This window comes from Punica granatum, chromosome 3 (genome assembly GCF_007655135.1).
Source record: "Punica granatum isolate Tunisia-2019 chromosome 3, ASM765513v2, whole genome shotgun sequence".
Taxonomy (NCBI): Eukaryota; Viridiplantae; Streptophyta; class Magnoliopsida; order Myrtales; family Lythraceae; genus Punica; species Punica granatum.
This window is the reverse complement of record NC_045129.1, coordinates 17245538-17259140: the sequence shown is the minus strand read 5'-3', so window position 1 is coordinate 17259140 and position 13603 is coordinate 17245538. Positions and strand designations below refer to the sequence as shown.

Genomic DNA, 13603 nt, shown 5'->3' with positions numbered 1-13603 from the left:
GACGGCTGCCCCCTACATCAGTATTGGAGACGATCAGAACCTCCCTTTCTACTCGTTCGACACCATCTCTGTCATCCGAGACTACGGAAAGGTCGGTCTGTCTTGCGCCGACCGCATGGTGGGGAAGGTCTTGTTGCGCCACAACTACATCCCGGGTTCCGAGCTCGGAGCACATGGGCAAGGGATCAACCGCCCCATCGAGATCGAAGAGTACAATAACAAGAGGGGACTCGGTCTTCGCCCTTCCTACCACGAGATTATTGAAGCCCGCAGAGGCAAACACCTCCACCGTCTCGCAACACATTATGGAAAGATCAACAGGGACATCCTAGTTCCGCCACTTTCCCACTTTTTTCTAGGATCGCCGCACGTCGGCGGAGGTACTCTTGACGGCCCCTCCTCGAATTCAGACATCGCACCTGTCGATCTGCCAGGCATATGCGCCGTCACCGAGGAGACTCCTTCAGGGGTCTACATCCGCCTCGCGCAGGAGAATGAGGAGCTCGATAACTGAACCTCAGTCCCGCGCTACTCTGCTGTAATCACCGATGTGTAAGGCCATCTTTGTAGATGATGTTTCCCGCGTGTCGACAAAGTCATAAGCCACACAACGGAATAGGGGTTTTTGTTATGGCATCAATGTTCTCATCTTCAATGAAATCCCTACATGCATTTTTTGAATTTCTGCATCTTCCTTCTTCTCTTCTCTCTTACTCATTCGCAGCACTTTAAAAATTTCTAAGACGACTCGTTTAAATTTCCAGGCTCCACTCGAATCCAAATATTTGACACGTCGATTCGAACCCATCCAAAGAACCCCTCGAAGAGCCCCAACCCATATACTTCGGGGATGGGCTCGACGAGGACGGTCGAGTGCTTGAGATAGAGGAGAGTTTGTACCGCCTCGAGAACCGTCAACTCACCTCAGTTGAGCCGACAGAAGAAATCAACGTGGGCACCGAAGAGGAACCCCACACGCTAAAGATCAGGATGGGCCTCGACCCAACACAAAGAGCCCGGATGATCGATTTCCTAAAGGAGTACCAAGAGGTCTTCGTCTGGTCCTACGCTGACATGCCGAGCTTGGATCCATCGATAGTCAAGCACTTTCTCCCGCTCGATACAGAAAGCTTCCCGCCCAAACGACAGCACCTATGGCGGCAACGAGCCGACCTCCTCCTCCGCATCAAGGAGGAGGTCGTCAAGTAGATAAATGCGGGATTCTTAGAAGTCTGCAATTACTCCGAATGGGTGGCAAATATTGTGCCTGTAGAGAAGAAGGACGGAAGGGTTTGGGTTTGCGTCGACTACCGGGACCTCAACAAGGCTAGTCCTAAAGACAACTTCCCACTGCCCCACATCGACGTCTTGGTCAACAACACTGTGCGCCACACTCAGTTCTCCTTTATGGATAGCTTTTCTGGGTATAACCAAAACCGGATGGCCGAGGAGGACAAGATCAAAACGACCTTCATCACGATATAGGGAACCTTTTGCTACAAGGTCATGCCTTTTGGTCTCAAAAATGCCGGAGCAACCTACCAGCGGGCCATGGTCACACTCTTTCACGACATGATGCATAAGGAGATTAAGGTCTACGTCGACGACATGATCGCCAAGTCCAAGGAGGGAGAGGACCGCCTCGTTAATCTGAAGCGTCTCTTTGAACGTCTCAAGAAGTACAAGCTTAGGCTCAACCCAGCGAAACGCACATTCGGCGCAAAGTCTGGGAAACTGCTAGGATTTGTGGTCAGCAAACGAGGCATCGAGGTCGATCCCGACAAGGTGAAAGTAATCAGGGAGTTACCTCCGCCATAGACAGTGCGCGAGGTATGGAGCTTCTTGGGGCGACTGAACTACATCGCGTGCTTTATCGCGAACCTGACAGACAAGTGTCAACCCCTTTTTTGCTTGCTTCGTAAAAATGCAACGATTGAGTGGTACGATGAATGTTAGAAGGCCTTTGACGACATCAAGGCGTACTTAGATCAGCCACCAGTATTGGTCCCGCCTACACCGGGTCGACCTCCCATTCTTTACCTGATGGTGCGCCGACAATCCTTGGGGTGCATGTTAGGGCAAGAGGACGAGTCCACGCGAGCAGAACATGCCGTTTACTACCTGAGCAAGTAGTTCACTGAAGGGGAATCCAATTACTCGGAGATCAAGAAGATGTGTTGTGCACTGGTGTGGGTCATGCAGAGACTTCGGCAGTACCCTCTCTACCACATTATCCGCTTGCTGTCGAAAGCGGATCCCCTGAAATATCTACTTGGTAGCCCGTCCTTCATGAGGAACATTGCAAAGTGGCGCTGTCAGCTGACAGAGTACGACATCGAGTACGTGTCCAGCACATCAGTCAAAGGGCAAGCAATTGCAGACCATTTAGCGGAGTTTCCGATTGAGGATGACACACCGATCAATTCCGACTTTCAAGACGAAGAGATCCTCCAAGTGGACGAAAAGGAGGATGGGACCGCGTGGAAGATGTACTTCGACGGTGCAGTGAATTCCACTGGTTCTGGTATCGGCGCAGTGCTGATATCCCCGGACGGACGCTATTATCCGATTGCAATGAAAGTTGATTTCCCCTGCACTAACAACGTGGCCGAATACAAGGCATGCATCCTTGGCCTGCCGACGGCGATCGATTTCAAGGTGAAGGAGGTAAAAGTGTTCGGGGATTCAATGCTCACAATCTTCCAAATTCTGGGACAATGGAAAACGAAAGACGCGAAACTAGTACCATACCACGAGTATCTCGAGGAGTTAGTGAAGAACTTCAAGAAAATCTCATTCACATACACGTCGCGCATCAAGAACCAGTTTGCAGACACACTTGCAACACTGGCATCAATGGAGGGCACTTGAGATCGAGATTGCCAAAGGTCCGGCTTACTATGACACAATCCAGGCGACCGATGAGCAGTCATGGTACGAAGACATCAAATATTTTTTGTAAACCTGCCAATACCCGACATTTGCCAACCATCGGGACAGGAAAACACTTCGGCGACTCGCGGCGCATTACTTCCTGAGCAGAGAGACTCTTTACAGCCGTTCCTTCGACGCCACACTACTCTTGTGTGTCGACGAAAACGAGGCACAATGCCTCATGGAAGAGATACATGAAGGGAGTTGCGGACCTCACATGAGCAGTCTTATGTTCACCAACAAACTCATGCGCCCGGGTTACTTCTGGTCCACCATGGAGGCCGACTGCACCAAACACGTCAGACACTGCCTCTTGTGCCAGGTTTACGTCGATCAGATCAAAGCATCCCCCAATGAGCTACGCCCGATGGCAGCCCCGTGGCTCTTTTTAATGAAGGCAATCGATGTGATTGGCCCTATCAGTCCCAAAGCATCCAACGGACATCTGTTCATTTTGGTGGCAATCGACTACTTCACCAAGTGGATTGAGGCCATAACGCTCGCTTCGGTCACCCGATATGGAGTCCCCGAGACAATCATCACCGACAATGCCAAGAACTTGAACAATAGGATCATTAACGAACTTTGTGAGCGATTCAAAATACACCATCGCAACTCCACGCCATACCGTCCCCAAATGAACGGTGCAGTGGAGGCTGCGAACAAAAACATCAAGAGGATCATCGAGAAAATGACGATGATCTACAAGGATTGGCACGAGATGCTCCCTTTTGCGCTCTTAGCATATCGAACATCTATCCGAACTTCCACCGGGGCAACTCCGTACTCCCTGGTCTATGGCATGGAAGCAGTCCTCCCAATCGAAGTGGAGATTCCCTCCATGAGGGTCCTCGCCGAGTCCAAGCTCGAAGAAGCAGAATGGGCGAAGCAACGCTACGAGCAGCTCAATCTCATTGACGAGAAATGGCTAACAGCGCTTTGCCACAATCAATGCTACCAACAAAAAATGGCCCGAGCGTTCAATGCAAGGGTTCGCCACCACGAGTTCTACCCTGGCGATCTCGTTATGCGAAAGGTCCTGCACATTGCACCTGACTCTCGTGGCAATTCGCATACAAGTATGATGGGCCTTTCGTCGTCAAGGAAGTCTTCTCCGGAGGGGCGATTATCATAAGCGATATGGACGGGACCCAAAACGCGCTCCCGATCAACGCCGACGCCCTTAAGAAGTACTACCCTTGATGGCCCTCTTTGTCATCCGACGGTCTCTTTGTATTCCCGCAAGCTTCAGGCCACCTTCTAGGCCCTTATCTTCTTTTGTTTTTTGTCAGCCTCCGCGCCGTTTCACCTTAGCACATTTTCTATTATCTACGCAAATGCCATTCCCATTCAACTCTTGTCTAAGAAGACTTCTGAGAGAAAAAGAACAATTTTTCCCACTAGGTCGAAAACCTCCTCGAGACGGCCTAGGCAAAAATTAGGGAACGAGGGGCACAGCTTAAAATCCTGCAAAGGGGAGTTGTGGCAAAAGGAGAGCACAAATCAATTCCTCACTAGGCTGAAAACCCACAAATGGCGGTCTAGGCAAAAGTTAGAGGAACCGAGAGGTGAGATCGGACCCGAACAGGGGCGATCGTAGCAAAAGGTGAGCACTCATGTGAGAAAAGTCAAATAAAAATACCCCGCTAGGTCGTCACGCATCTTGCGACCTAGGCAAAAATTAGGGGCTATTGTCGGCTTGACCACGAAAGAACAACGGCACTTCGCGTGAAGCTACAGCTAGTAGTAGTTCGGCAGTCCTCGACGCAAGTAAACTCTCTTCGACTCTCCAAGCTCAAGACACTCCTCGAAATGGAGTCAAATCGTCGTATCCTTGATTCGGAGGATCCTAAAGATCCCTCCCTTTACCTTTACTCAAAAATCTACGGGCCATGCCCCACTCTGTGAAAAGCCTTTCTTTTAGTCAAGTGCGTGTCACATTCGGGGACACGGCTGCCCCTCAAAAGGCCACTGAGTCCAAATCCCCAAAGCATCACTACATAGATTTCCTTTGCACATCGTAATTCCAACGGTTTCGCGTAACTGTCAACGACCATTAGCCGCCATTCTTTGTGTACAAGTGTGAGCACGCGGATCCCGAGAGGTGTCTCCTCCTGACGGACTTATGTCTGCCACATGTGACAGGATGCAATCTCAACCCGAGTGAACGACCCTCAAGGAGACCCACAACGCCCACTAATGCGACGAACGGCGAACAACGCTTACCATTGCGCCATCATAAGCACAATCTGAACTCAAATCCAACAAATCCGGCGCCCCGCGCCATCCCCTAACATTAGTCATTGCTTCTGCATTCCATGCACTTTCGCACCATGTCAACATTTATTGCTTTTCGGACTTCGAGTCCACATTCATCGCTTTTCGAATTTCGTGTCCGCATTTATTGCTTTCTGGAGTTCGTATCCACATTTACCGCTTTCTGGACTTTGCGTCCACATTTATCGCTTTCCGGACTTAGAATCCACATTTACTGCTTTCTGGACTTCGCGTCCACATTTACTGCTTTCAGGACTTCGCGTCCACATTTACTGCTTTCTAGACTTCATGTCCACATTTACCGCTTTCTAGACTTCGCGTCCACATTTATCATTTTTCGGACTTCGTGTCCATATTTACTGCTTTTTGGACTTCGCGTCCACATTTATTGCTTTCAGGACTTCGCGTCCACGAACTTCTTGTCCACATTTACTGCTTTCAGGACTTCGAAGTCCACATTTACTGCTTTCTGGACTTCGCGTCCATATTTATTGCTTTCTGGACTTCTCGTCCACATTTACTGCTTTCAAGACTTTGCGTCCATATTTACTGTTTTCAAGACTTCGCGTCCATATTTACTGCTTTCTGGACTTTGCGTCCACATTTATTGCTTTATGGGTTTCATCTCTGCATTTGTTGTTTTGAGTTACAAATTCACACTGTATCGTTCACTTGCCATGACTCCTTTGTCTTTTTCCTCTCACAAACAGGTCCGTTGCACCTACACGACCTACTCCTATACATCCAAACAAGAGAACAAGCAACTATTGGGAGAATGTCTAGATGGTCGTCAAGATCAAACGGGTGCTTCTCATAATCTTTGGCTGCACCCTCTATCCGAGCATGCAACCAAAGAGGGGCAAGCTGTTAGCACCCAATTTTGGTCCATCAGCTCCAAATGTACAAAATCGTCATTTTGTCACCCGTGAGGGAATATTTCCAATTAGTGACTCGAGTATTCACGACTTTTCGGAAATAGCACATTTTCCTAATTTAACATCAATTTTACGATTTTTTTCAAAAATAATACTATTTGGGATGTTTTTGAATTTCGCGTACATCGACCCTAATTCTCAAAATCCGGGACAAAATTCAAGATTGATAATAATTTTATCGCATAATATTGATCAACGAATTTTTTTGAGCATGATAGCGGTCTCGAATTATTTTTCCGACATCATATTAAGAAATAGGGGAATTTTCAATTTTTACGCACATCAAATTCGTTTTGTTTTTGTTTTTTTAAAAATTAATTTCGATCAGAGCCCAGTCATAAGTCATGTCTGACTTCTGACCGTTGCCTTCCCTTTTCCCTTTCTTCTCTTTTCCCGCCCATTCCACTTGCTCATTCTTTTTCTTCTTTTTCCTTCTCTTTTCTTTTTCTTTTTTTTCTTCCCTGCTCTGCGCCTCCTGACTCAAGCCTGTAAACCAAACCCTTGCACGGATACACTGCTCCGACCTGCACCATCCTCTTCTTCCTCTGCACACGCCAACAACTCCCGTGCATGCCAACTCTCTCTCTCTCTCTCGGTTTTGAAGAAAACCCGCTGCTCGGGTTCTTCTTCCTTAGCTGGTCAATAGACACGGACAACACACACTCTCTCGGGATCTCACTGGCTCAGCTCGCAGATTCTCCCCGAAAAAAAGAAAACCACAGCTCGGTCTCTTTCTCTTGCGGGGACGACTCCCTCAGCTCGACCCATAACTCGCACACAGCTCGCCCATCTCCAAACTCCCTCAGCTCGCCTCTCTCTCCTTGAACCCACAGCTCACATCTTTGCCTCTCTCGGCTCCTCCTACACTCCCACAGCTCAGCCGACTCTCTCTCTAGACGACCCTCGCTCCCTCCGGTTGCGCTCCGTGATCTCCCGGGGTCGAGTGCAACCGCACAGCCACCCGGACCGCGTCCTTTCTCCTCTGTTTTCGTCTTTCGTTCTAATCGGGTCGATTTCCTTTTTTCAGGGTTGAACAGGCGCGCCCCCCAGCAGCCCAGCTTACGGCCCAGTCTTGCAGCGGCCCGGACCAGTCCACCAGCGCAACTCGCGTTTAGCAGCGGCCCAGCCCGCGCCCGGCCCAGTTCGGCTAATTTTTTTTATTTACAGAATCACCCCTCGACTTCTCGAACTAGGTAAATTCCCGACTTAGTGGCATGTTTAAGGCTCCATTTCTGAATATTAATGTTTGCTTGTATGGATATGATGTGAAATGAGCGTTATCGGGTTGCATGGATGATCGAATTTGTCCCGAACTCGATTTTATGAACTTTCCATTTTGTTTCACTTCAGTCCTGAGGACAACTTTTCATTTTTTTTAAATCAGCCCCTAACTTTCCGATGTGTTTAAGTCAAGCCTCGGTCATTTTAATATTCCCAGATCAGTCCTTGAATTTTTCAGAATTCTTCAATTATCCCAAGGAACTTTTAAAGTTGTTTCAGTTTAGTCCCGGGGCTATTTTCCGCCCTTGTCAGATCTGCCCCGAATTTTAAAATTCTTTTCAATCAAGTCCCAGCCATTTTTACCATTTTCCAATCAATCCTTGAATTTTCCAAAATTTTCCAACCACTCCGAGGAACTTTTCAAGTTGTTCTAGTTTAGTCCTGAGGCTATTTTCCGCCCTTTTTAGATCTGCCCCGAATTTTAAAATTCGTTTCAGTCGATTCCCAGCCATTTTTAGCATGTTTCAATCAGTCCTTGAATTTTTCAGGATTTTTAAACCAGTTCCAGGAGCTTTTTACGTTGTTTCAGTTCAGTCCTTGGGGAATTTTTCACTTTTCAGATCAGCCCCGAACTTTCAAATTCGTTTCAAAATAGTCCTGGGGCATTTTCAGTAATTTTTACACAGTCCCGAATTTTTCAAAATTTTCAAATCAGTCCCCTGAAACTTTATCTTAATTTTCAAATCAGTCCCTGTTCTTTTAAAATTGTTCAATTCAGTCCCTGGACATTTTCTAAAGATACCCAACCCTTTCCTACTTGGATTCCCGACCCACAACGTATGTGCCCCGATTAAATATTTTTGTTTCAATAATTACATGTATATAACATGACAATGTGTGTTCTTTTATGTTTTCCTACTTCCATGAGTCGGTGCCGTTTTATCGATTCCATTAATATTATGTTTGTATGTGTTTATCGCGATCATGGCGGCATCGATTGTGTAAAATATGTATGTTTATCGTGCTTGATAAAATGCTCTTGATCCGTGTTTAAACGCTTTATTTTCTCGTTTTAATCGAAACCTCACATGAATCGGGAATTAGGATCCGCATCGGACGGTCCATCAATGATTGGCTCGACGGTCTGAAATCCGCAAATTTAGACCATTTAGCAAAATATTAATTAATTTAATCAATAATTCCACTAACGGAGTAATCGAGACGTTCATGCGATTAATTAACTCACTTGGCCCTAAAAAATTTGCACGAATTGGTAATAAACCGGTAACACGCGTCGATAGGTTGCAAACATGCGTTGGTGCCCTTCTCAAAACTTGTAAATTTTATAAAACCCGAGACATGTGGCTCGATGTTACATGGACATCTAGGAAGGACTTACGCGTCTTGACTCGAGGCCTCACCTGATTTCAGGAAACTCAAGTCGGGGCGTGGAAGTTCTTCTTAGATCACTTCCGGATAGATCGATCGGGCCTTTGGCTTTTTTTAGGGTTGTTGACAACCCTGGAAGGTCCAGGGGATCAGTCGGCGCCGGTCACAGGCCGAGGTGGCCCGCACCGCGTAGTCTCTCTTTTCCGAAAATAATTTTCACCTCAAGGGCAAAATCGTCTATTTTCAGTTCAGCGACACCCCTAGGATTAGAATAAGATAAACACTACGGTATCAAGGTAATGGATGGGCTACCTGTTCAGGCGTAGGTTCATCTGCATAGCCCGCTCTATCCGACCGATGAGTTTTTGTTATTCTAGTATAGTCTCGGCTAGTTAGTTCGGGTGGATTGGCTCAAAATACAAATACCAGACTAATTGTGTACTTGGTTAAAACAAAAATGGGCAATAGCGGGGTAGGCACTAGGTTCTAGGATTTACGGGCGGAATTCATGTTCGCTAATTACTTGTAACAACCGTAGTGTCACAACATAGAACAATCCTAAAAGAAACCCACAAACACAAGACTTGACTATAGACGTCACGTATGTCAAGTACTCGGAAAATAATGCCAAATGCGAAATACCTTCCCGAGGCGATCCTTGATCGATTCACACCCTGTACCCGCTTTGTTTACTTTAGGGTAGGATTTGCATGCCAAGATACCCCGGTTAATAATCGGTTAATTCACGTAAATTCGGCAATAACAAAATCCCATTGTTTGTTTATTTGTACCCGCTTGTTACATTCTTGCATTTGTTTGTTTTGCGGATCGAGCCCGATTCTTTAGGATACGATCCATACGGGGTCCAACGCCCCAAATCGTAGATCACAGGGTCCAATCCCCTAACACTGAGCGCGCATCTTAATTTTAATTCCCATCTTTTCAAACCACACGGTGAGCACGAGTTAAATAATAACCAAACGCGAACCGACCGAGATTCAGTTGTATTTTATTTATTTGAGAGAACAAAGTAAGAGTTTATGTTGTACATTTATTCATGTAAGAATCTCGGTCGAAAATTGGACGGTCGGAGTATTTTTTCAAATTTGCAGTGTCAAAACGCGTATGATGAGCGGAACTCAATTAAGCGGTAATTAAATTAAAATGGCAAACCTAGACAAGCTAGAGTACTGATAGGGCGTGCGAGATATAGGCTCGCATGTAACTGAACCCCCGAATTCGAAATCTCGGGTTTCGTAGACCATATGTGTCACAACCCGAAATTTCAGCTGAATTTTCCCTGTATTTCCTGTATATCCATTACCACATAACTATTCACCTAAAACTGGCTTTCCATAAACTCTCAAAAATATAAAACCAATATGGTAAGCTCTAATATGTATATACATCTCAAAAGAGAGTAATTTTCTTTTCTCAATCAATTACTAAACTAAACAAAACAAAAATTTCAGGTCGTAACATATTCAAATACACTCTATACAAAAAAAATACATATAAAATAACTAACGTTTCTACCTGGTCCTTCAAACTGATCCCCGATATCCAAAGCGCTCTCATGTGCTGCTAGTCTAGCTCCTAGTTCATCTAAAAAATATATGCAGAGTGTGAGCTGCATCTCAATGAATACTATATTCCAAAGCAAAATGACTTATTATTAAATAAGTATTTAATTTCAAACAAGCAAATATGCAAATAAATGATACAATCTCATCCAATACAACTATCAGCTCACCCGCACAATTACACAATATATATACATATATATATATATGTATAGATACAAACTACAATAATAATCATATCCAATATAGTTATTAAATTTAAGTTCTACTAATAACAAATACACACAACTCTTTCAACTATTTCTCTAATATCCAATATCATATAAATATCAAATATCCATTCATTAGCATTCCATAAACCTCACAACACAATCACATAACAGATCAAGCTCTAGCAACAACATGACTTTCACAGAACATCTTCAGACAACCTCAACAATCATCACATTTATAGCAATCGTATCATACAAACAATATACAGCACAATCAATCAATATAGCCATAGGGGTGCATTTCCTCGCAACAGAGTTGTGACTGTACCGTGACCCCGCACTCATATCCATAAATTCCTCATTTTATTTATCATAAGCGGGGGCCGCCCATTATCCTCCGGCAGTAGGAGTATAGGCGTTCATTTTATATCCCCCCGGATCAACGGTCTAGGCGTCCCTTTTTTGTATCCCGCCGGATCAGCAGTCTAGGAGTCCATTTTTGTATCCCGCCGGATCAGCGGTCTAGGCGTCCCTTTTTGTATCCCGCCGGATCAACTGTCTAGGAGTCCATTTTTGTATCCCGCCGGATCAGCGGTTTAGGCATCCCTTTTTTGTATCCCGCCGGATCAGTTGTCTAGGAGTCCATTTTTGTATCCCGCCGGATCAGCGATCTAGGCGTCCCTTTTTGTATCCCACCGGATTAGCTGTCTAGGCGTCCATTTTTGTATCCCGCCGGATCAGCGGTCTAGGCGTCCCTTTTTGTATCCCGCCGGATCAGCGGTCTAGGCGTCCATTTTTGTATCCCGCCGGATCAGCGGTCTAGGCGTCCCTTTTTGTATCCCGCCGGATCAGCGGTCTAGGCGTCCATTTTTGTATCCCGCCAGATCAGCGGTCTAGGCGTCCCTTTTTGTATCCCGCCGAATCAACGGTCCCATGGCTATAATCAAACAACAATCACAAGCATAAACAATTGCAACCATGCCATCTCACCTCATATATCCATACCAATTTCCTATTCCCAATTTATCATAATATCATCACATATCTCATACACAATCAATATATACAATCACACCGCATATCTTATGTCAACATGAAACATAAGAGGGCAATATCTCTCAAATCATTTCACACAACATAACAAGACCGATTTCTTAATCTCTAACTGTCACAATATTTTTCTTAAATAATTTATATAACTATACTACATCAGTTCACAAGGGAATAGAGTACTCACATAATATATGTGTATATATATATATATATATATTTTATCATTTCACAATGGAATGAAGTACTCACCTAATATCAAAAATGATTCACCAAGGAAAAGACACGATTGAATAAAATGATGTCTCAGAACTCTAAGCTCAATAATCTATACCCAAAGCATCAATAATCTAAATGAGTCTATAAGCTTTACCCTGCCTTCACCATCAATCCACCTAACCCAACTTCCAAATTCACAAGAGTAATAATTTAGCAAATGAAGCTTAACTTAACAACAAATAGAGTAGCACCACTCGAAAGAAACAAAAACCATAGATCAGTTACTAGCAGGGCAGTTCATGATCTAATTGAAAATAAAATTAATATCAATATCTCTAAGCAAATAATAACTTTCTCGATTACTTCATGAACCCACCTAAAGATTTTAAAGGGCAGTTCATGATCTAATTGAAAATAAAATTAATATCAATATCTCTAAGCAAATGATAACTTTCTCGATTACTTCATGAACCCAACTAAAGATTTTAACTCAGCAGAATATCTACAAAATAATCAAGCTATAGCAGCAAAAGAAAAAAAAAATCAAATATCTCCACAAGGCTCAAGAGCGTCAGCACTTCCACCTCAAATAGAAATCAATCTCCAACTTGAAAGACCCATTCCATCAATTTCATATCAAGAATAACATAATCAATGAAAGAAACTTATATAAGCAAGATCAGTAATGTACCTAAGATAGCCCAAAAACTAGTTCAATGTAAGCTAAACTTTTCCCTATTCCATGCTCTCCACTTCCATCCGCCGTACCTTCGCTTGCTCTATCCCATTCGTCACTCTCAATTCTCCTTTAATAGTCTCCCTAGTTCTCCCTCGAGTCAATGCCCTCCCGGCTCTTCGTCACACCCTCGTCTCTTTCTCTGTCTCCTTCTCACTCTTCCTCTCTCCGTTCTTCCTCCCGGTTCTTCCTTTCTTCTTCCCCTTCCATAAACCCCAGCCTAAGCATTCAATCGAGCTCACGTACTTCTTCTCTACTCTGCTACCTCTCGGACATGCTCTCCCTCTCTCTCTCTCTCTCTCTCTCTCTCTCTCTCTCTCTCTCTCGATATTTCTCTCTCTCCCTCTCTTCCCTATCTGTCTCCTCATTTTCAATATATCGTCATCAAAATTCACCTCAATAAGAATGCAATCAATTTCGAATATTCTTTAGCTTGAATCTACACCCCATTAACTGAAAACAAAGGGAAAAACCGGCCGTTCTGGTAGCTGGTCAGAAACAAGATCCAAACAGAAGAATTTTTTGCTACGGTTAAATTCAGATTTCTTTTTTTCTTTTTCTTTTTTTTTTTCGTCTCTGCTTGCTGGTATATTGCGACCACGGAGCGACAAAAAGAAAGAAAAGATAACTAACAAGTACCTGAGAAAGAGAGGTCAGAAGGGAGGAGGTGGCCGCAGTGCCGGGTTTGCACGAAGCTTTTCATGCTCCTGCAGATTCCTCCCGCTTCCTCCTGTTCTCTCTTCTATCTTATCGTTTCTTCTGCTCGAGCAGAGCAAAGAACCCCCAAAAGCCCCTCAATAAAAATAATATTATCTAGACATAGGTATGGCAGTGGGATAGAGATTAATCTAGAAGGAAATGAGGGTGATTGGGCTTAGCCCATAATAAATTTATAAGCCCCATTTATATGCATATGTAAATATTATAAAATTAAAATGATATATAAGTATGTGTAGGCCGAAATATTGAATTTTACAATATGTCTTAGCAATTAGGTGTACCCCGTACCCCTAGATCCGGGTAACTTGCCGACTCTCGATCTTCGGG

At 44.5% G+C, this 13603-nt stretch overlaps 1 protein-coding gene and 1 long non-coding RNA gene across 2 annotated transcripts; one reads left to right on the top strand and one right to left on the bottom strand.

Annotated features, from left to right (window-relative positions):
• The first annotated feature begins 1608 nt into the window (after positions 1 to 1608).
• LOC116200431 lies at positions 1609 to 2871 on the top strand. Its single transcript, XM_031531279.1, has 3 exons — positions 1609 to 1785; positions 2203 to 2535; positions 2620 to 2871. Exons 1-3 carry the CDS (start codon positions 1609 to 1611, stop codon positions 2869 to 2871), a joined length of 762 nt encoding a protein of 253 aa, XP_031387139.1.
• Positions 2872 to 10024: 7153 nt separating this feature from the next.
• Positions 10025 to 13378, bottom strand: LOC116199235. Its single transcript, XR_004155504.1, has 2 exons — positions 13196 to 13378; positions 10025 to 10361 (listed from the first exon to the last, which is right to left on the bottom strand). It is a non-coding gene; the product is annotated as an uncharacterized LOC116199235 (long non-coding RNA).
• Between the last annotated feature and the right edge of the window lie 225 nt (positions 13379 to 13603).

Excerpts from the sequence above, each read along its gene's own strand:
- LOC116200431 (XM_031531279.1), top strand. The coding sequence starts at position 1,609 with ATGATCGCCAAGTCCAAGGAGGGAGAGGACCGCCTCGTTAATCTGAAG. Across the intron at positions 1,786-2,202 it reads TCGAGGTCGATCCCGACAAG|AGACTTCGGCAGTACCCTCT; the intron begins GTGAAAGTAATC and ends TGGGTCATGCAG. Across the intron at positions 2,536-2,619 it reads CTGGTTCTGGTATCGGCGCA|GCATGCATCCTTGGCCTGCC; the intron begins GTGCTGATATCC and ends GCCGAATACAAG.